General features: G+C 37.1%; 1 protein-coding gene across 1 annotated transcript in view; it reads right to left on the reverse strand.

Annotated features, from left to right (window-relative positions):
* Window positions 1–26,928, reverse strand: part of SPEN (spen family transcriptional repressor) — an 87,764-nt gene that overhangs the window by 49,720 nt on the left and 11,116 nt on the right. Inside the window, exons 2-3 of the mRNA XM_068985974.1 lie at window positions 12,667–12,987; window positions 9,090–9,566 (exon numbers count right to left, since the gene is read on the reverse strand). Of these exons, the coding sequence (XP_068842075.1) occupies window positions 9,090–9,566; window positions 12,667–12,987 (798 nt within the window). The remainder of the gene's footprint in view (window positions 1–9,089; window positions 9,567–12,666; window positions 12,988–26,928) is intronic.

The following is a 26,928-nucleotide window of genomic DNA, read 5'->3' on the forward strand; positions in this document are numbered from 1 at the left end:
TAACTCTGGCACTTCTAAAGACAAAAATAAATGCACCCCTTTATTTGTGGCTTTAATATCTTAGTGACTTCTCGGTGTTCTCTGACCAGGAATTAGGCCATATTTAACTCCCTTATTTGTCAAAAAGGAGTGTTGTGAAAGAGGCTATGCACAAAGCAGTCGTGACACTAAAAATCTGCAATTTAAGCATTTTTGTTTTGACTCTGCTTCTAAACCAAATACAATCTGGCACAGTATTTTTAAGTCTAAAGTTTGTTTAGGACTTTAAATTACTTTTTGTTAATTTTTAAAGCAACATTTAAAATTTTACATCAAAGTTAAATTAAAACTCACAAGATACAAAGTCACAAGTTTATCCCCCAAACCTATTTTTCATTCCGTCCACCTAACCAGCCAAAATAAATCCCAGCACCTCTGTGAAGAGAATGAAAAGAAGCATGGCAGAGAGTTCTTCACTGCAAACAGACTGACAACCAAAAGCAAGTTCCTGGGGAACTGTGATAATTAATTAATTGGGGGGTAACAAATTTCGTATCACCAAACGCAGAACATGCTGTGATATACCCAAGCAGCGGTACAGCAGAAGCTATTTTTCCAGCCTTAGTTTGTGAGGGGCAGCAGAGAGAAAGTTACAGTTAAAACAAGAGAGTAATAATGGAAAGATGCACTGAAGAGTGGTGTTCACATCAGCTTCTATTCTTAGGCTTCTGAATTTTTTGAAAGGCTGCCTCCTTAGGAACACACCTGGATTGACCTGCAGCTACTTCCCAGGCGCTCCTCCCCAAATCGGGCCAGCCCCCATGCGCAGGCCCCGCCCCCTCCGCTGAGGGCCAGGCAAAAACAGGCAAAATAAGGAAGCCTCTGGGAGGTGGCAAGCCGCCAACTCAAACTGGATGATTCCAGTTTAGGCTGGTTTGAGTCACAAACAAGCAGTTCCTAGCTCTCCCCATAATATTCAGAGGCACTGGCTGCCCAGGCGGCACACAATGAACTCTCATTTACGCTCAGCTCTAAGTCTACCTCACTCGTTCTCTTTTCGCTAGCAGCAGAGGCTCCTAATGAAAGCAAGGCTCCTAATACAGTCAAAATGGGTCAGCTTAGCACTGGTTTCCAACACTGACTGCCTATTCCGCACGGAACGCTAACGCTGGCGACACCTACCTACCAAAAGCCTCTCAAAACACCTCTCAAAAGCCTTACTGAAATGCTGTATATACCTAATTCTAAAGAGGAACTAGACCTATTTATAAATCTCCATAATGGAAGTTAAGTCCACCAGAGCAATTAGCGAACACGTCCATCTTCCATATTCAGCATACAAAAAAGGCTTGGCTGGCTAAGGTGATCCCAAAAGACAGAAGTGTGTAGCTTACTGCTCGATAAACTGGAAAGGAATGTTTCCAGAATACGGGCTCTTCAGCATGCCTGCCACTGATGCGAATGTAAAAAACACTACCAATAAAATTAATTAATTAATTAGATGGGGGTACTACATTGGAGAAGGAAATGGCAATCCACTCCAGTGTTCCTGCCTGGAGAATCCCAGGGATGGGGGAGCCTGGTGGGCTGCCGTCTATGGGGTCGCACAGAGTAGGACACAACTGAAGTGACTTAGCAGCAGCAGCACTTATCTGCTGGGAAAAATTGAAGGCAGGAGGAGAAGGGACGACAGAGGATGAGATGGTTGGATAGCATCACTGACTCGATGGAGATGAGTTTGAGCAAGGTCGGGGATATGGTGAAGGACAGGAGGCCTGGCATGCTGCAGTCCATGGGGTTGCAAAGAGTAGGACGCGACTGAAGAACAGCAGCTCTTCAAGCACACACCGCTAAACATGTATGCCTTCATGCTAACAACCCCAAAACTGCGTTAAGGAGGGAATGAGCAAATGTTTATTCCTTTGTAAATTAACAGTACTTAAAAGGCAGCCCCACTCAAAATGAGGCAAAACAATGTGGATTTTAGATCAGTCTTCTTCAGGACTGCAAATAAACAAAGGCAGGCATGTTAGTTCTCCTTCTCCTTTCAAGAAGGTGAATTTTTTATGCGAACTTAGAGGACTTCCCTGGAGGTGCAGTGGATTTCAGAATCCACCTGCCAACCCAGGGGATGGGGTTTGATTCCTGGTCTGGGGGACGATTCCACATGCCCGGGAGCACCTAAAGCCCTTGCGCCAAGACTGCTGAAGCAGGTGCCTTGGGCCTGTACTCCACAAGGGCAGCAGGCACTCAATGATCATGAGTGGTCCCCACTGCCCCAGCTAGAGAAAGCCTGTGTAAAGCAAGGAAAAAGAGCTCGTGTGTGCGTGAGCACACACACACACCAAAATTAATTTTTTAAAAAACACAAGATACCAATATTTCAGGGAAAGAATAATCACTAAAAAAAAAGTCAAACCATAGTCAAAAAAGCCGTCCATCACAAATAAGAGTGGCAAATTTCAAAACAAAAACTTCATTTAGCAGCTGGAATAGTCCACTGTAACAAATACATCTTATTCATAATACTGATTTTTGTAAAGACATTCTCTTGAAAATTCAGACAATTTCAACTACCTTAAAAAAGTAAAAATGAGGCAGAGGGATAAAAACAATAAAACAGGCCAAGAATGTCTGTGAAATCCAGAAATAAATCAGATATTTAAAATGTAATGTTTTATTCAAGCTTAAAATAAGAGTGGAAATAGTTTCAATCTAAATAAAAATAAGGGGCAAAAGACAAAGAAAAAAACATCCTAAGAATATTTATTATCCTTGACTTTGGCTTCTTCTAAAGGCTTTTTGATAAACCTTTACTGTTCTTCCTTGAAAGTCCTCTGAATACATCTAAAACACATTTCACTTGGTTTTATCCCCCAAATCAATAGATATCTAGTCATTAATTTTTACATTGTAGACAGTTTGTTTCAGTGGTTTCAGAGCACAAGTATCTTCTCTTACACAATCAAAGAATAATAACAAAAAAAAAATCCTATTTCAATTTAAGTGATTCATGTTAAACAGTGCAAAAAAACAAATTTTATCTCCAACTGAATTCAGAAATTATTATTTATTATCTGAACCACCAGGGAAGCCCCAATTATAGATAAGATCACCTTTGATGATAAAATTTCAGACAAATGTGTTTTTATGATTAAGCATTGCAACTATCACCAAAAAACCCCCACTAATTATTAATCCCTTTAACAACTTTAAGAAACTGACTCTTACATCATGTATGTATCTGTTAAAACTGGTGCCCTGACAGTTTCTAGCATATAATATATATCATAACAAATTACATAGCCAGGTAATAGTAATAACATGAGATTCCTTCCCCCAGTCAACACTGTAAATAAGCATACTGTAAGAGAAATGAAAAGTACACTGCCACTGTCACCTTGATACATGCATTACCACCACATCTAGTGCCTCTTCAGCCTCATCCATATTTTTCCACTGAGCTTCAGACAGTTATGAAAATTTTTCTTCATGAACTTGAAATTCTCTATCATAAACTAAATGAACTACAAAACTTCCTTATGAAATTGCAGACAAAAGGATATGTGAATAAAATTCCCCCTCTAAGAAACTGTAATCTAAAACATCTATATCATTCACAAAATTATTAGCAGAATTGATCACACACATTATATATATATATATATATATAGTGTGTGTGTGTGTGTGTGTGATTTTTTTTAAAAGCTTGTCAGTGTAAGGACTGCCATGCTAACACTTTTTTAGTTAAAAGGGTCACATTCATTTTACCTTTATCTGTTGTAAAAATTCAGAATTTGTTCAATATTCTAAATAATTACTATGTAACTATAACTCAGGTAAAATATTCTTAAGCTAACAGAAAAAAATAATAAAATCATATACAATTTTCGATATATTTTATTCAAAACATATAAAAGAAATACACTTACAAGTTCTACAAATAATACCAGCAATAAGAAATATTTTATAGACTTCCCTGGTGGTTCAGTGGTTGAGAATCTGCCTGCCAATGCAGGGGACAAGGGTTCTATATCTCGTGTAAGAAGATCCTACATGTCATAGGGCAAGCAAGCCCATGTGCCACAACTACTCAGCCCATACACCCTAGAGGCCGTGCTGTGCAAGAGAAGCCACCGCAATAAGCACTCGCACTGCGACTGGAGAGTAGTCCCTGCTCATCACAACTAGAGAAAGGCAATGCACAGCAACAAAGACTCAGCACTGCCAAAATTAAATAAATTTTTTAAAAATTATTTTTCATTTCCCTTTCAATAAAAACTAAACTATTCTAATGCAAAGCCAATATACTGGACAAGAGATGGGCATAAAGACTGTCACATCTTAATACAGCATCAGAATTGAAAAGGCTGACTGCTTGCAGTTATATAGACTTATTAAACAAACACCACAAGGACTTTCACAGGTTAGTTTTTTGACCTGGAAGTGATATTGTATGTGTCTTTTTCTTCCCCTTCCTATATCTCCAAGCTTCGTCTTTATATATTTCAACATATGAACCCAGGCCCTCAACAGTGAAAGCATGGAGTCCTAACCACTAGACTGCCAGGGAATTGCCTATATACAGTTTTTAAATCAACCTATTCCAATTCTTAAAACCTACTTAAGAAGGAAGCTTGCTCTAAAATTCTGATTTCTTCAAACTGGTAAACTAAACACACTTTAAGACGACATGGCTTACTGAAAGCCAGAGAGACAAGAGACAATGAGATGTCACCCACTAGGTCTTTCCAGTAGTCATGTATGGCTGTGAGACTTAGACTATAAAGTAGGCTAAGCACTGAAGAATTGATGCTTTTGAACTGTGGTATTGGAGAAGACTCTTCAGAGTTCCTTGGACAGCAAGATCAAACCAGTCAATCCTAAAGGAAATCAACCCTGAATTCATTGGAAGGACTGACACTGAAGCTCTGGCCATCTGATGCTTAGAGTAGACTCGCTGGAAAAGACCCTGATGCTGGGAAAGATTGAAGGCAAGAGAAGAAGGGGATGACAGAAGATGAGATGGTTGGATGGCATCACCGATTCAATGGACATGAGTCTGAGCAAGCTCCAGGAGATGGTGAAGGACAGGGAACCCTGGCGTGCTGGAGTCCATGGGGTTGCAGAGAGTCAGACATGACTGAGCGACTGAACAATAACCAACAACAGTTATTTATATGCAGTTATCTGTGCTTATTACTACATTTGTTTTAAGGGCTTCCATCTAAATGCCTGTTTCTGTGATTAGAAAGAATAAAAGTCTGTAGGTTACTTGACATGTTCTTCTTTGGACAAACCAAAAGGAGGAACAAAAAAGAAAAAGGCTGACCCCCAAAGTTTTTAACTTATGTATTTAAAATTTATTTTGAAAAGAAAAGGGCCTCTCTAAATAACCAAGGCAGAGAAAGAAATAGACACCCAGTAGCACAGGTCTCAGAGAAGGCAATGGCAACCCACTCCAGTACCCTTGCCTGGAGAATCCCAGGGACAGGAGAGCCTGGTGGGCTGCCGTCTATGGGATCGCACAGAGTCAGACACGAATGAAGTGACTTAGCAGCAGCAGCAGCACAGGTCTCTGCACACAGGAAGTTTGTAACATTAAGCAACCTGCCCCTCATCTTCTCAGCAGCTAAATAAATACTGTGAATAGTTTGGCAGAAACAGTTAGTGTATCATTTACAAGGAGTTCACAATGAGACTGTCATCAAGCCCATGTTTGCTCATTTGAAATGCACTGCTAGGAATCTGTTCACCAAAGCAGTAACAATTAAGGGGCACAGAGGATGATTAATTTTCCAGTCAGTCATACAGACAGAATAGAAACCTCTTTTATAGATAAAACCAAGCTATATTTTATTTACTATAACCTGTTGATTTAAAACATTTTTAAAGGACTTGGAACGTCACCACTTCACAATCAAGTTTTAAGGTTTACAAAAAAGAATATTTCTTCCAAAAGGGCATTGAACATTGTGAATTGACAATAACAACTCAAAATATTACATTTTTAGGGAATTCCCTTGTAGCTCACCTGGCAAAGAATCTGCCTGCAATGGGGGTGACCTGGGTTCAGAAGATCCCCTAGAGAAGGGAAAGGCTACCCACTCCAGTACTCTGGACTGGAGAATTCCATGGACTGTATAGTCCATGGTGTCACAAAGAGTCAGACACAACTGAGTGACTTTCACTTTCCCTGATGGTCCAGTGGTTAAGAATCCACCTTACAATGCAAGGGACATGGGTTCAATCCCTGGTCCGGGAAGATCCTACATTACTCAGAGCAACTAAGCCCCTGCATCACAACTACTGAACCAGTACTCTGAAGCCTATAAGCCGTAATTACTGAGCCCATGCACTGCAACTACTGAAGCCCGCATGCCTAGAGCCTGTGCTCCACAACAAGAGAAGTCCCTGCAATGAGAAGTCTGTGCACCCCAACAAAGAGTAGCCCCAACTCACCGCAAATAGAGAAAGCCTATGTGCAGCAATGAAGACCAACCACAGCCAAAAAATAAAATAAATAAATCTTTTTTAAAAATAACACGCTTTGTAATCAATAGAATTATAGAGGAAAGGAGGATATATGATAAAAGGGGGGATGAACCCCAAGACAATGGATGTGCTCTGAACACCCAAATATTTTATTTCTTTGTACTTGATTCAGTAACAATATAATGACCAATCTTTTAACTATTACATCAATTTTGGTTTCACCTTCCTCTTTACTAAGAATTGTAGCTAAGTATTTCAACTATTTGAATGTGTACTCGGAGAAAGGCAATACACTTAGCTGGTTCTGCAGTGTGCACAAAGAAAGACCTACCTGGCCCTGTTCTTACAGAATGGCATCAAAAGGCTCGTCATGTCTTCAAAAAAGTTGATTCTGTTTTTCATAAATCGATATAATCTGAATGTTAATACAATGTCCACTTTTCCCAAGTTAGGCACTCTCAATGTCCAAGTTTTCCTTCTATGGAATACTGAAATTGTCTAACTGGAATCTCTCTTTCCTATTCTAAAGCAGATGCCTTTCTAAAGCACAGATCTCAACAAGCTATTTCCCTTCTCAAAATCCTTCAATGGCTCATCTCTGCATAAAAAATAAAACCCCAAAACATTAGCGTGGTTAAGTCATACTGAATTATTTGCTGTTCTCAAAACATTCTTCCACCTACTTGTATCTCTTCACGTTGCTCCTTCTGCTCACAATGTTCCTTGTCTAGCCCAAAATTCATATCTTCTTGAAGTTCTACATATCCTTCATAGCTCTAAATCATAAAAATCTTCAGCCCTAAGTATGATTCAGGCAGTTGAAACAGGAGAAAATATCCTCTACGGTTGTAATTTAGTCTCCATGTAGATTTCCCAAGCTCATCCTGCCTTTCTGACAGTTATCTTTCTGAATGTAAATATTCAGAAGCATACAACTGTTTCTTTTGGTTATGTAAACAGCAATTAGCTCCATCAAAATTCATCAGATCACCTCTGGGTTCAAGTTTTTGAGCCCACAACTCCAAGGGCCAGATCTCAAACCACAGTAACTCCCACCAGAGTACAATGCCACCCTTCTGAAAGCCATGCATTTCATCTCTAACTTCCACACTTCAATTGGTTGACTCTTCAAAAAATTTTGATTCACTGGAGTGCAGTGCCATCCCTTTACTGAGGTAGGTTTGGGGAAAATGACTAAAACTTCAGTATCTTAGGCCAATTCTATACAGAAGAAAGTGAATCATGGCAAGATTTTATAATCAATTTATAGAATTCAAATGAATATTGTCAATCATTTAACTCAACAATACATCAAATGATATCAAAAGAAGTTAAGGGTCTCATTCATGTCACAGCTGCAGAGCTGGAGCCAGAACCTAACTCTTCCGAGCTTCACTATAATATGCTACATCTTCCAGAATATTTAAATTACATCTAGATAGATAGATGTATAAAAGGCTTCCATTTATTGTTTTGAATCAGAAAACTCAGGAGGCATAAAAGGAGCCTTTTATCAATTACATGATCATTTACTTTTCTTAAGTTAATTCTAAGCAGGCAATACTAAAGGAAAAATAATCTGGGCATTTTAATTAGGTCAAAGAATTTGTCTCTTGTAAATTTAAAATACATCCCACCTAAATTTAAAACTAGAATGTCTGAGATTAACACGTTGAATAACAGTAAGGAGAAACAGAAAATACTCTAGACTACCAACATCTCAAGTAGTAGCAGTAACAACAGCTAGGAGTTATTGAAGGCACTATTTAACATATATAGGTATAAAACTAAGCACTTTAAGTATTTTTTTCATTTTAACCTTCCAAATAACTTTAGGAAACATGGTTCTTATGAAATATGAGAAAGCTGAGGCCTAGAGAGCTTTAGTAACTTGTCCAAGATTATAAACATAGTATACTGTCTACCTTGATTTTCTTTTTTTAACCTTGACCTATTACTTCAAAACCCATAACCTAACTTATAAGCTGTTTCTTGTTAAGATTATTTTCTATTTATCATTTTCATCTTTGAAATACAACTCCTCTTTTGTAAAAATAAAAAAGCCCAACCTAAAAAATTAGCCTACTCACCCTTAGTAAACAGCAAAGACACAACCTGAATTTTAAAGAAAGCTTTCCTACTGGAGTTTATAAATTGATTACCATCTTGATGTTAAAATGTACATGTCAATTTATACATTGATAATAAACATATTAACAATATAACATCTTTACCCCAACAGCTTTTACAAATTTTCAACCAAATAATAGAAATAGTATATACTAAGAAATTAAAGAACTTTGAAAAGTTCATTGTATGGCACAAGATTTGTTTCATACAACTGAAGTTATCACTTTTCTTCCTTTTTGGCAATTTTAACATTCAGCATCTGAAGGATGAAACTATTTGCAAACCATCATTTAGATTCGAGTACTTGGGAAAATAGTTAATTTGTTGGCCACAGGGCTAATCAAAGTTTCTTCATTCATTATATACATGATCCAAGATTACTTTCAAAAATATTACTGTACTAAAAACCAGTACCACTGATGGTAGCTCATTTGTAACAATTTATTCAAGACCTTGTCTCTGATAACAAAAGACTGTTAACCTACCTGTCACTGCTGGTACTACTGCTGCTGCTGATTGAATCACTACTGGAGGATCTACTTCTAGAGCCGCTGCCGCTAGGGGACCTTGTGGGTCTAGACGCTTGACTAGCCAGCCTCTGAGGAGACTGATTTCTAGACTGGGATGAGTGTGGTGAGCGACTCCTGCTGTGCTGGTAATTCCGCTCGGGCCTTCTGCCTCGTACCTCCCGGGTAAGGTCGTCCCTGTAGATATCCCTGTGTACCACACTGGGCAGTGTAAACTGCTCCCGAGCCCTAGGTTCGTATCGGGGGTCATGAGCGTCAAAACGGTTTGGACTTCGACTCCGAGAAGTATAATAGAGCCCATGTTGTAAAGTCCGCTCTCGAGGATCTCTATAGTAATCCTGATCGTAATGTCTTGTCCGATCAAATCCTCCCGTCCCCCGTTCATGGTGTCCATAGGCACTATGTTCATAAGCACGCTCCCTGTTATCTGAAGCCCTGCATTTAGGAGGGGGGAAAAATATTTAATCAATCAGAAACGGGAAAGCAAAACTAAAAGCAAGTCATGCAAACATTCACTTCAGCATTTTCTTTGTGCAACTGCTCATTTTCTAAACGGCAGTAACCTACTTTAGTAAGCAAACATTAACAAGCTTAACATTTTACTTGACTCCAAAACTTATTTCCACAGCTAAGCAATTACTGTTGTAACTGTATTTTGGGCTTTCATGACTAGTGTTCTGTAAGTCAGCTGCTCTTTTTATTAGGGATTTTCTGGCTTATATACAGAAATAGACATATGCCATTTCCTTTTTTATTTTAAATTTAATGGAACAAGAAGAGACTTTCATTTTAATATGAAAATGAAACTTTCTATACTTTCACCGGATTAAAATGTATGCCAAATTGTGTTTACTTTGCAAATGTATTTCAGGCAAAATTTCCATGATATGTTTTTCACACAGACATGAAAGCCTCATTGCAATGCATGCCCATGTCTCAGCAATAGGAGGGCCTCTTCAAAGAAGTATAGAAAAAAATGTTAAGTATAACTTTTTCATATTAACTTTCAATTTCTTGGGTAATTATAAAATTAGTAAATTATGTAAATTGCTGTGCCCAATCACACTTAATAATAAAAACAGAATCTTAAAAAAGAAAATCAAACCAAAAACCACTTAGGATATCAAAATATTGGGCTGCCACATGCTATTCTATGATAAATTTAACTAATTAAAGAATAATGGTTATTTTATCTTCTTGCACTATCAAATTACAAATAATTTTTAAATGCCTAGTCCATAATTCAGTCTGTTAATGTATTACTTAATGGTTAAAAGAAATATATTCGCTTGGGGTTTTAGTTATACTCAAATTGCCTCTGATGAAATAAGGCAACTTTGCAAACTATAAAATTCAGTTTTTAGCAATGGTTTAACTATACAATTTTTTTTCCGTAGGGCAAGAATACTTGTCAATCTATGAGTACAAAAACTGTTGCATGTATAATTACACACATGCAATTATAAGCTAATATTAAAAACCAATTCCAATTCTACAAAGAAATCTTCAGTTCTCTACTTATTAAGAAAGTTCCTAAAACACCAGTTCACTTGAATCTCAAGCATGAGGTTGAGTCTCTTCTCAACCTTACTTTTGGGTCTATCTTTTATCAAAAGTGATTAAGGAACTATGAAAGATACAGAAGAATTAGAATCTCTGCAATGAAGAATATGTGGCAAAAAGCTTACAACTAATACTGTGTTTCCAATACATGCTTAGATTCCAAATCTCTCCACTAACCTTCATTTTCACCATCTCACTTAGTAGCAATCATACCTTCTCCTAGGCTGTATTTTGTTTTTGCTATTATGAAAAGCAACTGGCATGGCAAAAAAATTCAATATTATCTTTCCTACTTAAATATGTTAAATGACTCTCCTTTTTTATTTGCTACCTTTCTGGAATTTGGATAGATATTTCACTGTCTAACAAAGAAGAGGGGTTCTTCTGAGACTTAAGAGAGAAAATGTCATAAATACTTCAATTAGTACCCTATCAAATGTTAATCAGTAAGAGCTATTATTAATGATATAACAGAAGCAATAGGTAATAGTTCTAGGAGAATTATTGCTATATCAGATATTTTATAAATATGCAAAGTTCTTATCCATTAGGAAGAGACAGAAGGCAGGCACAAGAGCTAGCAGAGCTGAAATCTAATCACTATTCTTTGAATCATCTATTAGTACTAAATAATTCTAGAGTTAGTGGGAAAAAAAAGAAAGTTTGACTTGGGTTAGGAGAGGGGCTAATATACACAGGTCAGGACATACCAACCTTTTCCAAGTGTGGAACCACGACCTATAATCCCAATTAAATCTAGGGAGAGAATTGTGAACATAACTTCCCCAATTTTGGCCCCTCTTTTGGGGGTAATCCACCTTCTTAATGGGCAAGGGTGTCAAATGATATTTAGATGAACCACAAGGAAAAAAAATCTTAATGACCAGATAAAATAATTCCACTGGAAGCAAGCAGTCCCAGACAAACTGTAACTCTCAAACCCCCAGACTTCTTTCTTGAGACAGCAGAAAATTATAAATTGATCCACATTCACAAAAATCTCCAGCCCTAAGTATGAATCAGGCAGCTGACAGAAGAGGAAATATCCTCTGCGATTCCATGAAGTGAGGAAGGCACAGTTGCTCGCCAACAGTTCACCTTTGTAGCCATCCAGCAAAGTCCATTTTGATTGCTGTATCCACAACTGATCACCACCATGTGTTCAAAGCTAAAGTACCTTTAATTGGACAGCAACTTGCTTAAGAAACAGGATAGTAATCCTCTTCTCTTGGGCTAATGGAATCTTGACAACATGATATCCCATACATTCCAGCAATTAGAAAAGAAGGGCTATATTCCAGGATTTAGGAACGTCCATCATCTCAATTTTTCCCCATTCCATCAAGGAGTATAATTCCAACATGGAAACTGTGTAGATCCAAAATGGAAAAATCAAGCATTGCCTTCACTCCTCTTCATCCAAATACATATTTCCAGGTTAAAGTATTGTTTGTAGAATCCAAGAGGTCGAATCATATGGACTGCTAGGTTTTCTGGTGACATACCAATTCGTTCATACACTTCGTGCATTGAAAACTGAGAAGCAAATATCAAATTCTAAAAGAATCTGTAGGCTCTAATATTCCATAAATATTCCATATAGTACAACCACAAAATCTGTAGCCAAGTAGCTCCATCAGGTAGAAGAGATATATCCAAGGAAAGCCTTAACATTATCCAAGAGAAGGAATAAAAGTCTAGAAGACAGGTAACTCCAAAACTGATGCTGCCATACAAAATCTTCCACCACTTTATATCTCAGCAGTAAATATCCAACCAGCTGCAGGAAATATCCTCTACGATTCCATAAGATACCAGCCACTGGGATAGAAATCACTTCCGTTTCCAACCCAAAATAGGAAACATTGAGAATGCCCAAAACTTTAAATCCATCTGGGGCCCCTAAATACGAGTTTCTGTTTCTCACCATATCAAATACAAAATACCTGCCTACAGAAACCTTGGAACTTACCCATCAAGTCTCCGCTCATAACGTCCTTCTCGTGCATGAAGTGATGGTGGGGGGCCATAAGCAGGCCCTCCACCACCTCCTCTGAACCCAGAAACCTCTCTACTACGAGATGCTATGGAAACTGTATCATCCAATCCCCGAGCAGCACTCGGAATGGTGCCTGGTTCATTATAATCCGTGCGTAGGTCTCTATCTCCCATTTTGTTGACTGAGTTGTGAGCTTTCTGTGCACTTTTGATGTCCACAAAATCCACAAAGGCAGCCACTCCTCCTTCAGAACCCCTCTTTGGGAGAATTTTGACACTTTCCACACGGCCATATCTAAAAAAATAAAAAAATAAATAGTCAATGTTATTGCTGCATGGTAATAATTTTCCAAAAATAGTTTTCTAAATGTTTCTTATATTTAAACAATTTACATTATGCATATATAGGGAATGGGTTGCAAGTTAATTTTAAATGTCTTATATACTCACATTTTTCTTTTTTGAGGCAAATATTTACAAACATTTTTACCAGATTATTTTATTGCTCTCATTTGTAAATATTGTATTTACTATAAACTGACTTTTACTCTTCTAGAACACTGAGCTGAATGACTTTCATAAGTTATTAGGAATTTTACATCCTAAAAAAGGATAGTATACCTAAGATAATCAAAGTAACTTACCAGTCTTAAGAGATTTTTATTAAAGTAAAAACTGTAGCTGAAAATAGCTATTCTACAGATTTCATTTTTCATTGAGTGAAAATGATTTTACTGAAAAAATAAGATGATTTCAAACACTCCTTACTGGAAGGCAAAATAAATTCAAATATTCTGTGCATGTGCAAGTATCAGTCCTAATTTTTAATGTAATTTTTTGCTATTTAATTCTCTTTTCCAGAGGATTAAAAGAAAAAGTGTTAAAATTTATAATTTATATATAACTAAATTGTTTATATAAATTAATACATCAGAAAATCTTTTTGACAGACTCTATGTTCTCATTTTCATTCCAAAAATAGTTTACTATGTACAAAAAGAAAAATTGTATGGCACCGTCTATATTCCGAAGCATGTATATAAAAAATATAATTATCTAGAATTTTAAAATTCAAAAAAATTCTACAAATTTCATTAGGAGTTAACTGTATTTCATATATCCTTGTCATTTGGCTTTTTTTTTTAATTTGGCATTGTAAAAAGGCAGGCACAGCACTTTTAAATATAACACTCTTACATGCTGACAATCCAAGATCGTAATTTTACACTTCCCCTGAAGAAACTGATATTATCAGAAAGCAGAACGTTTCATTTATATTCTCCAGTATGATTTAAGTTGTTACATCTCACAAGGGAAACATAATCCTAAAATCCAGTTTCATCACGCAACTGAACTAGATGTAACGAAATTATGTGGGATAAATTAATTGATGAAAGGATCTTTTAAATTTGGGGAATAAAATTATAGAAACAGAAATATAAACATTAAAAAAATACCTTCAAATGTATCTGACAAATGACTTGTATCAAGAATGTAAGAAATCTTAACTCATTTTTTAAAAATTGGAGAAGACACTTCTCCAAAGAAGATATACAGATGGCAGACAAGTACAGAAAAAGATGCTCAAAATCATTAGTCATTAGGGAAATACAAATCAAAACCACAATAAAATACCACTCAGTTCACACCCACTAGTTTGGCTATTAGAAAAGAACAGAACAGAACAAGTATTGGCAAGGATATGGAGAAATCTGAAACCTCCTGCATAGCTGCTGGAACTGTAAAATGGTACAGCCACTGTGGGAAAGTAGCATTTTCTCCAAAAGTTAAGCAAAGAATTATTATATGACCCAGCACTTCCTAGGTATATACCCAAGACAACTGAAAACTAAGGCTCAACTATTTGCGCACCAATGTTGGTGAAGGTGAAGGTGAAAGTCACTCAGGTCGTGTCCAACTCTTTGCGACCCCACGGACTTAGTACATGGAATTCTCCAGGCCAGAATAATGGAGTGGGTAGCCTTTCCCTTCTCCAGGGGATCTTCCCAACCCAGGGATCGAACCCAGGTCTCCCTCATTGCAGGCAGATTCTTTACCAGCTGAGCCACAAGGGAAGCCCAAGAATACTGGAGTGGGTAGCCTATCCCTTCTCCAGCGGATCTTCCCAACCCAGGAATTGAACCAGGGTCTCCTGCATCGCAGGCAGATTCTTTACCAACTGAGCTATCAGTGAAGCCCTCATATGTACCAATGTTGGTATATGTGCACCAATGTCATTATTCACAAACACCAAAAGATGGAAACAACCCGTGTCCATCAATGGATGAATGAATAAAATGAAATGTGGTATATACATAAAATGGAATATTATATTAAGACATAAAAAGAAATGAAGTTTTGATATGTGTTAGAACATGGATAAACCTTGAAAACATCATACTAAATGAAATAAGCCAGACACAAAAGGACAATTAATTTATGATTCCACTTATATGAGGTATCTGGAATAGACAAATTCATGAAGACAAAGTAGAATAAGGGTTGGGGAGATACTGCTTAATGGTACAGAATGGAATTTTGTATGGGATGAAAAAATTCTAGAAATAGATGGTGCTAATGGTTACATAACATTGTGAGTACACTTTTTTTGGCTGTGCCAAGCAGCTTCCAGGATTAGTTCCCCAACCAGGGATAGAACCTGGGCCCTGGCAGTAAAAGCACCAAATCCAACCACTGGACCACCAGGGACTTCCCTGTGAATGCACTTAATGTCACCAACTGTACACATCAAATGGTTAAAATAATAAATTTTGTATTTTGTATATTTTAACATGCAAACACATACACAACTTATCACTTCAGCCCAAGAGCACAAAGGTTTATTCTATTAGAATGAAGAAAGAGAGAAGAGGGAAGTATCAGCCAACTCTCCGTCAAAAAAAGTCAGCCAAACTACGACAGGAAAAACAAATATTTAAGCTTAAATTTTGAGTAACAAAGAGCTAAATGCAATACTGAAAAGAGGGACCAAATACTCAATGCACAGAATATGCATGTAAAACAAAGCCAAATGGGCCCCCTTCATCAAAATGGTGGGCTCACAGTCCCCATCATTGTTATATAAGGGGGATACACTCTGGAAACAAAATACAAATTTGTCTCCAAATTTAACAAAGAACTTCATCAGCTATTACAGTACTCTTTTACACTGAGCAGACTATAAACACCCAAATCTTTAAAAAAGAAAAAAACTGCTTAACTCTTCATATTCATAAAAACTCAGCATGTACAGATGTGATAGATGGACCATAAAGAAGGCTAAGCACCAAAGCATTGATGCTTTTGAACTGTGGTGCTGGAAAAGACTCATGAGAGTTCCTTGCACAGCAAGGATATCAAACGAGTCAATCCAAAGGAAATCAACCCTGAATATTCACTGGAAGAACTGATGCTGAAGCTTGAATACTTTGGCAACCTGATGCGGTGCTGACTCACTGGAAAAGACCCTGATGCTGGGAAAGATTGAGGGCAGGAGGAGAAAGAGGTGACAGGTGAGATGGTTGAATGGCATCACTGACTCAATGGATATGAGTTTGAGCAAACTTCGGAAGATAGTGAAAGACAGGGAAGTGTGGGATGCTGTTGTCCATGGGATCGCAAAGAGTCAGACACAACTTAGCAACTGAACAACAAAAACAAAATGTAAATGTGATTTCCTGGTTTTGTCTCTTTTCAAAACAACGCATTTCCTATAGTACTCAAGTAGTCCTCAAGTGTTCAAGATGAAACATTTATCTAACATTTACTAATTAAAAAAGAAAAAAGAACAAAAATAATAAAATCACAATTAGATAATATTTCCTTTTTTAAAAAATATCAAGCCTTAGCTATAGGTTTTCAGAGAATCTATTGAGGAGTCTCCAGTAATACGCACAAAATTTTTTAAGTTACATAGTCACTGCTTGTAGTAATAAGTTAATTCACTTGTAGCTTTTAAAGAATCAAGAGAACCTAAACTTTTTAAAAATGAGAACATAAACTTGAGATATCGTATTTGATTGCTACCAGTTGCAGTATATAAAATCTAAAAGGTTTGTTTTCAAAAACACAAATCAAAAAATATTACATTGGTTTCTATTTGGTCAAAAATATTCACCATCAAAAAATATTAAATTTATCAACATACACTATAGTTCTTATAAGTTTTTAAGAGAGAGTTTTAAAATAACCCTAAATAATGCCACATTTACTGTGATGGCTTCCCTGGAGGCTCAGACGGTAAAAGCATCTGCCTACAAAGTGAGAGACCCGGGTTCGATCCCTGGGTCAGGAAGACCCCTGGAGAAAGAAATAGCAACCCACTCAAGCACTCTGGCCTGGAAAATCCCACAGATGGAGGTGTCTGGTGGGCTACAGTCCATAGGGTCGAAAAGAGTCAGGAAGGACTGAGCGACTTCACCTCACTTTCCCTTGGTCCCCCTTAAACATCTATTTATGGGCTTTCCTGGTGGCTCAGTCTATCGGGTTGCTAAAGAGTCAGACACAACTTTGCAACTAAACAACAATTTTTTTGCATTATTAAAATATTCAAAATCACTCCTCTTCCAAACTCAAACAGTTGGGTTATAAATATATCTATCACAACCACCAAGCTATCTGTAACAATGCTGTAACATCAACACTTATAGAAACCTTTAATAGTAAAAAATTTTTATGAAGGAATTACAAAATTTATAAATCAATGACTTGATCCTATATTTAGACCAAAAGACTGGTTTCCCCTCTGTGCTAGACCTTTATTTCCTATACCAGTGACTACAAATACTTCAAGAATACCAAAATGCAGAATCCACTAGAAATTTAAATGCATATGTGTGTGTGTGCTAAGTCAATTCAGTCATGTCTGACTCTATGCAAGCCTATGGAACCTATGCCAGGCTCCTCTGTCCATGGGATTCTCCACACAAGAATACTGGAGTGGGTTGCCTTGCCCTCCTCCAGGGGTTCCCAACAGCATTTAAACTGGAGCTGGCCACAATTTTCCTACATAGTCACAGGTCAAATTTTTTAAAACTTTCATTGCAATAAAATATAACATAAAATTAGTTATTTAGCCATTTAAGTGTACAATCTCAATCTTTTCAAATAAATCACAGCTATTTCTGGTCCTCAACATAGTGGAGATGGACATTAAAGCTACATCATTTACAATTACTGATACTCCCCATACATCAACACATTAAATGTAGTATGTAGCTCAGAATTATATATTTAGATTGCAAAACTCCTGCAATTTGGACATAACCAAATAAGATGTTCATATTTTAATATGTCATATGTCTCATTATCAATTTAAATAAGTTAAAAACCAAAGGATGAACCTGTTTTAACAATTATCTAGAATGACAAAGATAAATTTAAATTGTTAGCATGATAATCACAAATTACAAGCTAATAGTTTTACTCTGTCCAAAGGATGAAAAAATGATATAAGCCCAGAAAAGAGAAAATATTTGCAAATTATTTATCTGATAGCTCTTACAACTCAACAGTGAAAAAGATATATTGCAATTTAAAAATAGGCAAAGGATATATAGACAATTTCTCCCCAAAAGGTAAACAGCCAATAAACACAAAAATTCGCTTAACAACATCAGACTTTAGGACAATAAGAACCAAAACCATAGTGAGATACCACTTCATACTCACTACAGTGGTGAAAATAAAAATAACAGACAATAACAAGTGATTAGGACAAGAAGATTTCTAAGATTTTCCAAAGATTTCTAAACCCTAAGGCATTGCTGGTGAAATTGCAAAATGGCACAGTCACTTTGGAAATCAATTTGGAAGTTCCTGAAAATGTTCAACTTAGAACAATATAATTCAGCAATTCTTCTCCTAGATATGAACTGAAAATGTCCACATAAAAACACAGAAATGTCACAATATCATTATTCATAATAGCCAAAAAAAAGTTCAATTGCTGAGTGGAGTTTTTAAAATGTGGTATGTCCATTCAGTAGAATGTCATTTGGCAATAAAAAGGAATGAAGTCCTAAAACATGCTACAACAATGGATGAATCTCGAAGATAGTATACTAAGTAAAAGAAGCCAATCACATAGCGTATGATTTCATATGTGAAAGGTCTGAAATAGGCAAACACAGAAGTAGAAAAAAGATCAGTGGCTGCCAGAAGTTGGGGGAAAGAAAGAATGGGGAATGACTGCTAATAGGTTTCACACCAGAATGATAAAAATATTCTGATATCAAAAAAAAAAAATTCTGATATCAGTGGTGATGGCGGTACAACTCTGCAATTATTCCAAAAAACAAATGAACTGTAAACCTTCAGGGGAAAAATTTTATGCCATATGAATTATTTCTCATTAAAACTGCTATTAAAAGAAAAAGACACAAAATAGTACCTGTTACTGTCTCTTCTTCACTGTTTACGTGTATATGTATGTATGTATGTATGTATGTATTTTTGGCTGTGATGAGTCTACACTGCCATGCACGGGCTTTCTCTAGTTGCAGAGCACAGGCTTCTCATTGTGGAGGCTTCTGCTGTTGCGGACCATGGGTTCTACAGCGCGCAGGCGTCAGTAGTTACTGCCTATGGACTCGGTAGTTGTGGCTCATGGACTCAGTTGCCCCAGGGCATGTGGGATATTCTACAACCAAGGATCAAACCGGTGTTCCCTGCATTGCAAGGTGGATTCTTAACCACTGGACTCCCAGGGAAGCCCCTGTCACTGTCTTTTAATACATCAGAATTTACGTCTCCTTTAGCGTCTACGTTACCCTCAATATATTGGGTTGGCCAAAAAGTTTTTGTTCATTCGGGGTTTTCAGAATACCTGAACGAACTTTTTGGCCTATTCAATAAATCAACTGAATGCCACATTTCCTGTAAATGGGCACACATCGAAGACATTTTCTATTTCAGGCATGCCTGCCTGGGAAGATAAGAAACCCATCAGATGACAAGCAAAACCTATCTTCATTTCACAGCAATACCGAATTCTTTCAGTATAAATGTATAAAACATATCTATGCTGCTGCTGCTACTGCTAAGTCGCTTCAGTCATGTCTGACTCTGTGCGACCCCGTAGACAGCAGCCCACCAGGCTGCCCCGTCCCTGGGATTCTCCAGGAAAGAACACTGGAGTGGGTTGTCATTTCCTTCTCCAATGCATGAAAGTGAAAAGTGAAAGTGAAGTCGCTCAGTCGTGTCAGACTCTTCACGATCCCATGGACTGCAGCCTACCAGGCTCCTCCATCCATGGGATTTTCCAGGCAAGAGTACTGGAGTGGGGTGCCATTGCCTTCTCCGAAAACATATCTATAAGCTATTCTTAAAAAATTAACATATTCCCCTTTAATCACACCCTATCTTTGGAGTACGAACTGTACAAATAATAACTAAAGATGGCAAAAACAGATTCAGAATCCCTACATCCAGCAAAGTCAACTACAGGCTCCCAGCCTCATTTTTAGGAAAAGCTAATATTCTAAAATGTTGCTCTACTTGGAGGAATGGGGGAGTTGTGGAAAAAGAAGGGGGTGGAGAATGATTTGTAACAGCTTACTGATTTGTGTTCTCTCTCTGCCAAAAATAAATAATTAATAGTTTGTTGTACAGTCTTCTACAGACTCTCAGCATGAGATAAAATACCTATGTCATAAAGGAAAAGACCATATAAATTAAACCACGTAAAGATTATAGCTCCTAAGTTGCAAATGCAGTCAAAAGACAAATGGGGAAAAATACCTGCAAATGAGAACTAAGTGATTTCCTAAACATACAAACTTCTGCAAATCAAAGGAGACAAAAGCTCCCCCCCCAAAAAATTGGCAAAATACCTAAACAGGAAATTCTTTAACAGTTTCACTCAAAATCCCAAAAATCCAAAAAGAGTACCATGTAACACAAAAATCTAAATATTAATATCTAGATAACAGTGAAAGTCTAAGAAAATAATACTTTCATAACACTGTCTGCAGGAGTATAAATTAGATAAACGTCTAAGGAAGACAATCTGATAGTGTCTTTATGAACGAGATACTCCTAGACTAACCTAGTGGTTAGGACTCTGTGCTGCTAACGCAGGGGTGCAAATTCGATCCCTGGTCAGTGAACTAAGATTTCGCGTGCCCTGTGACCCAGTCAAAAATAAATGAAAATAGAAATTTAGAACTAAGCACACATCCCCAGAAATTTCATTCACAGGAATTTTTCATTCATGTATAATTGCACATGTCTCAGTGTACAAGATTTCTGTGTAAGCAGTACTGCTTATAACAACTAAAAAAAAAAAATGGAACCACCATTCCACTTTGTCTCTATGAATTTGACTGCTCCAGGTAGTTAATGTAAGTAGACGCATACAGCGGAGAAGGCGATGGCATCCCACTCCAGTACTCTTGCCTGGAAAATCCCATGGATGGAAAAAGCCTGGTAGGCTACAGTCCATGGGGTCACGAAGAGTCGGACACAACTGAGCGACTTCACTTTCACTTTTCACTTTCACGCATTGGAGAAGGAAATGGCAACCCACTCCAGTGTTCTTGCCTGGAGAATCCCAGGGACGGCAAAGCCTGGTGGGCTGTCATCTACGGGGTCGCACAGAGTCGGACACGACTGAAGCAACTTAGTAGCAGCAGCAGCAGACACATACAGTGTTTGTTCTTTTGTGACTTACTTCACCTAGCATAATGTCTTCAAGGTTCATCCATGTTGTAGCATAAGTCAGAATTTCCTTTCCTAACATAATACTGGAAATCAAAAATATTCACTTAGACATTCCTGGTAGTACCGTGGTTAAGAATCTGCCTGCTAATGCAAGGGACATGGGTTCAATCCCTGGTCCAGGAGGATCCCATATGTCTCAGGGCAACTAAGCCAGTGCACCACAGCAACTGAAGCCTCGGCCCTGGAGCCCACAGGTCAGGTGCCTGCAGCCTGTGTTTGCAACCAGAGAAGCCACTGCAGGGAGAAGCCTGCACTAAAGAAAACAAAGAGTACCCCCCCCTCCCCGCCCCCAGCTCAAGGCAACTAGAGAAAGCCCACATGCACCAATGAAGACCTCAGGGAAGGAGGATAGAGAAGGAAGAAAGGAAGGAAGCGGTATAAATGCCAAGGTCTCTTTGAAAATGTGCTTCCTACCTGGTTTAATAGGACTATTACAGTACAGTCCCTGAAAAGGAAATTAACTTCTAATCTATGGCTTACTTCGTAGTAGTAATAAAATAACAGTTTAAAAAAGACTTTGAGAAATTCATAAATTTCTTCTAATATTTCACTTGATTACATTTCTATCCTAGTTTCATAATATTTGGTTGCTTAGGTAGAATAAAATCAAGATAGAAATGTGATCTTTTTATAATATACACAAATTTCATATTCTTTTTATCCACCATTGTTGTTTTGTAAAATCTTTAAAGACTACCTGTATTTCCAGATTAAAGAAATGTACCACTCTAATCTTAAAAGGCGTTTGGATTTTTCTACTTAATTCCAATGATTTATAAACTTTTAAATAATCATGCTTCCCAATGAAAAAAAAACTTGCACAAAATTAAATCCATTAAATTATTAAGTCACCAGTCTCTATCCAATCATTCCCAAAAATATTAATATGCAAACTTCTTCAGTCAACACTTTAGTTTGATTAATTATCATCTTTAGAACTAAAAAGATTTTTCTTATTAGCAAAAATGTTTTACTATCAAATTTCCAATAAGATCCACACAAAGGAAATCTAACGTCACAACCCTGTGAGACCCCAAGTTGTGAATCAGGTTCCTTTTATATATCTACTTTTACATTGGCAAAGCAAACTTATGCTGAAATGGAATAATCTGTGTCAAAAACCACCATGGAAAGGGTTAGTTCATTAAAAAGCAAAATAAAATGGGGTGCTATAAGTGACAAGAAAAATTAAGAATATATTCTTATATACCTTAGATTAGCATAATAAGACATATACACTATTTTTAAAAATTAACTGCAATATAATTTAAAACTGTTTGAAACTTTACAAAGACCACTTAAATTTGGACCTAAGACAGGCTATTTTTGATTGATAAGCTTAGCTATTTAGCAGAATGATTCACTTGAAAAGAACTGATATGCCTATGTTTTGCATGATGGATACACAATATTTAGAGATAATAAGCTCTTTTATTATCCAACTAATCATTAATATGTATTTTTTTTAAATCGTCACAGCATTCCAGTGACTCTTATTCATTATGAAGAATGACAGGCAGAACCAGATTTTCTTTTTCTTTGGCTTGCAAGAGCTTTTAATTTTATACTTGTTCATCTCTCACTTTAAGGTTTCAGTTATCAAAACACCATTTGTATCAAAAGTTGACACTGAGCATATACATGAGAGAGTTACATGTACAGATTTTCATCGGCCCCATAGAGATCATGCCAGTAAATCTGCCAGCAGATTTGAAAATATGGCAAAAATTTGGAAAATTCAGCAGTGACCACAGGACTGGAAAAGGTCAGTTTTCATTCCAATCCCAAAGAAAGGCAATGCCAAAGAATGCTCAAACTACCGCACAATTGCACTCATCTCACATGCTAGTAAAGTAATCCTGTAAGTTCTCCAAGCCAGGCTTCAGCAATACGTGAACCATGAACTTCCTGATGTTCAAGCTGGATTTAGGAAAGACAGAGAGGAACCAGAGATCAAATTGCCAACATCCGCTGGATCATCAAAAAAGCAAGAGAGTTTCGGAAAAGCATCTACTTCTGCTTTATCGACTACGCCAAAGCCTTTGACTGTGTGGACCACAACAAACTCTGGAAAATTCTGAAAGAGATGGGAATACCAGACCATCTGACCTGCCTCTTGAGAAATCTGTATGCAGGTCAGGAAGCAACAGTTAGAACTGGACATGGAACAATAGACTGGTTTTAAATAGGGAAAGGAGTACATCAAGGCTATATACTGTGACCCTGCTTATTTAACTTACATGCAGAGTACATCATGAGAAACGCTGGGCTGGATGAAACACAAGTTGGAATCAAGATTGCTGGGAGAAATATCAATAACCTCAGATATGCAGATGACACCACCCTTATGGCAGAAAGTGAAGAGGAACTAAAGAGCCTCTTGAAAGTGAAAAGAGGAGAGTGGAAAAGTTGACTTAAAGCTCAACATTCAGAAAACTAAGATCATGGCATCTGGTCCCATCACTTCATGGGAAATAGATGGAGAAACAGTGGAAACGGTGACAGACTTTATTTTCTTGGGCTCCAAAATCACTGCAGATGGTGACTGCAGCCATGAAATTAAAAGACACTTGCTCCTCAGAAGAAAAGTTATGCCCAACCTAGATAGCATATTAAAAAGCAGAGACATTACTTTGCCAACAAAGGTCCATCTAGTCAAAGCTATGTTTTTTGCAGTAGTCATGTATGAATGTGAGAGTTGGACTATAAAGAAAGCTGAGCCCTGAAGAAGTGATGCTTTTGAACTGTGGTGTTGGAGAAGACTCTCATTGGACTGCAAGGAGATCCAACCTGTCCAACCTAAAAGAAATCAGTCCTGAATTCATTAGGACTGATGCTGAAGGTGAAACTCCAATACTTTGGCCACCTGATGTGAAACACTGACTCATTGGAAAAGACCCTGACGCTGGGAAAGATTGAAGGCAGGAGGAGAAGGGGACGACAAGAGGATGAGATGGCTGGATGGCATCAGTGACTCAACAGACAAGAGTTTGAGTGAACTCCAGGAGCTGGTGATGGACAGGGAGGCCTGGCATACTGCAGTCCGTGGGGTCTCGAAGAGTCGAACACGACTGAGCAACACAACTGAACTGACTGATAGAGATCATGTTACATGTCCCATTTTATACCTTGTCCTGTCATTAAACATTTATCCATGGCAATAAAGACCCTTTACCAGTTCTAACATTTTCATAGTTTGCCCTAGAACAAGATTTTCTAAACTAAGAAGACCTCAGAAATCTCAAAATCCAACCCATTTAATTTATTGGAGAAAATAAATGTACCCACTTTAGATAATAAATGTGTTACTGAAGAGTTAGTTTCCTATTTTGTCCTTTTTTGCTGCACCACATGGCTTACAGGATCTTAGTTCACCAATGAGGGATTGAACCCAGGCCTTAGGCAGTGAAAGCATGGAGTTCTAACCAGTGGAATACCAGGGAATTCCCTGTCTTGTTTTATATACAATATCACATACTAACTGAATTAAAGACACTCCATAAATTGAGATTTTTACAAATCTTGTTTTCTTTAAGGCTAGACCCATCTATATAACAGAAATCAATATCTAATATGGCATTTAATTCTAACATTGGATGTGCTTGAAATTCACGTCATTGAAAGAATTAAAGCTGACTAAAAGGAATAATCCTAAAAACCTAAAGATTCCATGATTTTTAGGATAAATGGGGGAGGGAGGAGGATGAAAAAAACAGAAAAAAATTCCCACAAGAAAAAGAGCAGTTCTAATCTAAGTTTACAATGAGGAAAAAGAGGGAAAAAATCAAGCTATTCAAAGGACACTACTTCATTTCATTTTCAAGTCAAAGTTTTTCAGTGATTAACTTTTTAACCTCAACCTTTTTAGGTCAAGGCTAAAATCAGTACTTAAATATACTGCTAGCATTCTACTCTTAACCTAATGATTTGCCTAAACCAATGTTTCTTAAACTTTTTTCCCTGGACTGCTTTGACAGTCTTGTGAAACCCATAAACCCTTTCTCAGAATATTATTAAATTAAAGGCTCAGTGGTAAAGAATCCACCTGACAATGCAAGAGACTTGGGTTTGATTCCTGGGTTGGGAAGATCTTCTGGAAAAGGAAATGGCACCCCACTCCAGTATTCTTCCCTGGAAATTCCATGGACAGAACAGCCTGGCAGGCTACAGTCCATGGGGTCATAAGGAAAATAAAATGCATGAATTACAAGGAAACCAATTATATTGAAACACAGTTATCAAATATTCAAAAATAGGCCCTTTTGAACTTACAGGAAACAGAGAGGACAAAAAGTGATGTTAACGTATACCACAGGACAAAAATGTAATCAGCAAAACACATGCTGTAAGAAACTACAGTCAACCTGATTTCCAACAAATTAAGCTATAAAGAAAGATTAAAACTTACAGATTTAAAAAAAATTTAAATAGTCTAATGTCCATCAATAAGTAAATAAATATAGTATCTTGACTGTGGTAGTGGTGGTGATTACAAGGATGCCTACATTACTCAAAATTCAACAAACTCAACACTTGAAGCAGGTACATTTTATTGTATGCAAATTATACCTCAACAAAATTTTTAAAATAAATCTTATGTATTTTATTTAGAGCCTGAGTTTAAAAAAAAAAGATTCTTAAAGCAATTACAAACTTGAGTACCAACTATACACATTGTAGGGCTTGTGCAAAGGAATACAGTTCTTAATTTATTAAGCAATTCTTTGGACAGGGACAAAAAGTAGTATAGAGGGAGAGGGAAAAAGAAAGTTGAGTGCCACCACTATGGAAAGCAGTATGGAGGTTCACCAAAAAGTTAACAATATAATTACCATATGACAGCAATTCCACTTCTGGGTATATATCCAAGGAAAATAAAAACACTAACTTGAAAAGATATGTGCACCCTCATGTTCACTGCAATATTCATTTATTACCAAAAGCCAAGATACGGAAACAATCTGCATCCGCAGATCAATGGATGGATAAAGAAAATGTGACATGTGGGCTGTGTATGTATGTACACACACGCAGAATGGAATACTATTCAGCCACAGACAAGGAAATCTTGACATCTGGAACAGAATGAGTAAACCTTGAGGGCAGAATACTAAGTGAATTAAGTCAGAGAAAGACAAGTACCATTTGATCTCCTTTACATGGGAATTCTTTAAAACAAAAAAAGTTTATTAATACAGAAAAAAGATCAGCGCTTGGTGAGTGTGGAGATGGGTGGAACGAAAGGGCTCAAAAGATACAAACTTCCAGTAATAAAGTGAATGTCACAGGGACATAACGTATAGCCAGTGACTGTAGTTAATACTGTATTTGCATTGTGAAAGTTCCTATGAGAGTAAATATTAAAAGCCCTCATCACAAGAAAAAAAAAATGGTTTTTACAACTATGTATGATGAGGAATGTTAACTAACGGTAATCATTTTGCAATATATACAAATATCATTTTATTATGTTGTATACCTGAAATCAATATAAGGTTATGTCAGCTATACTTCA

Source organism: Capricornis sumatraensis, chromosome 14 (genome assembly GCF_032405125.1).
Source record: "Capricornis sumatraensis isolate serow.1 chromosome 14, serow.2, whole genome shotgun sequence".
Classification (NCBI taxonomy): domain Eukaryota; kingdom Metazoa; phylum Chordata; class Mammalia; order Artiodactyla; family Bovidae; genus Capricornis; species Capricornis sumatraensis.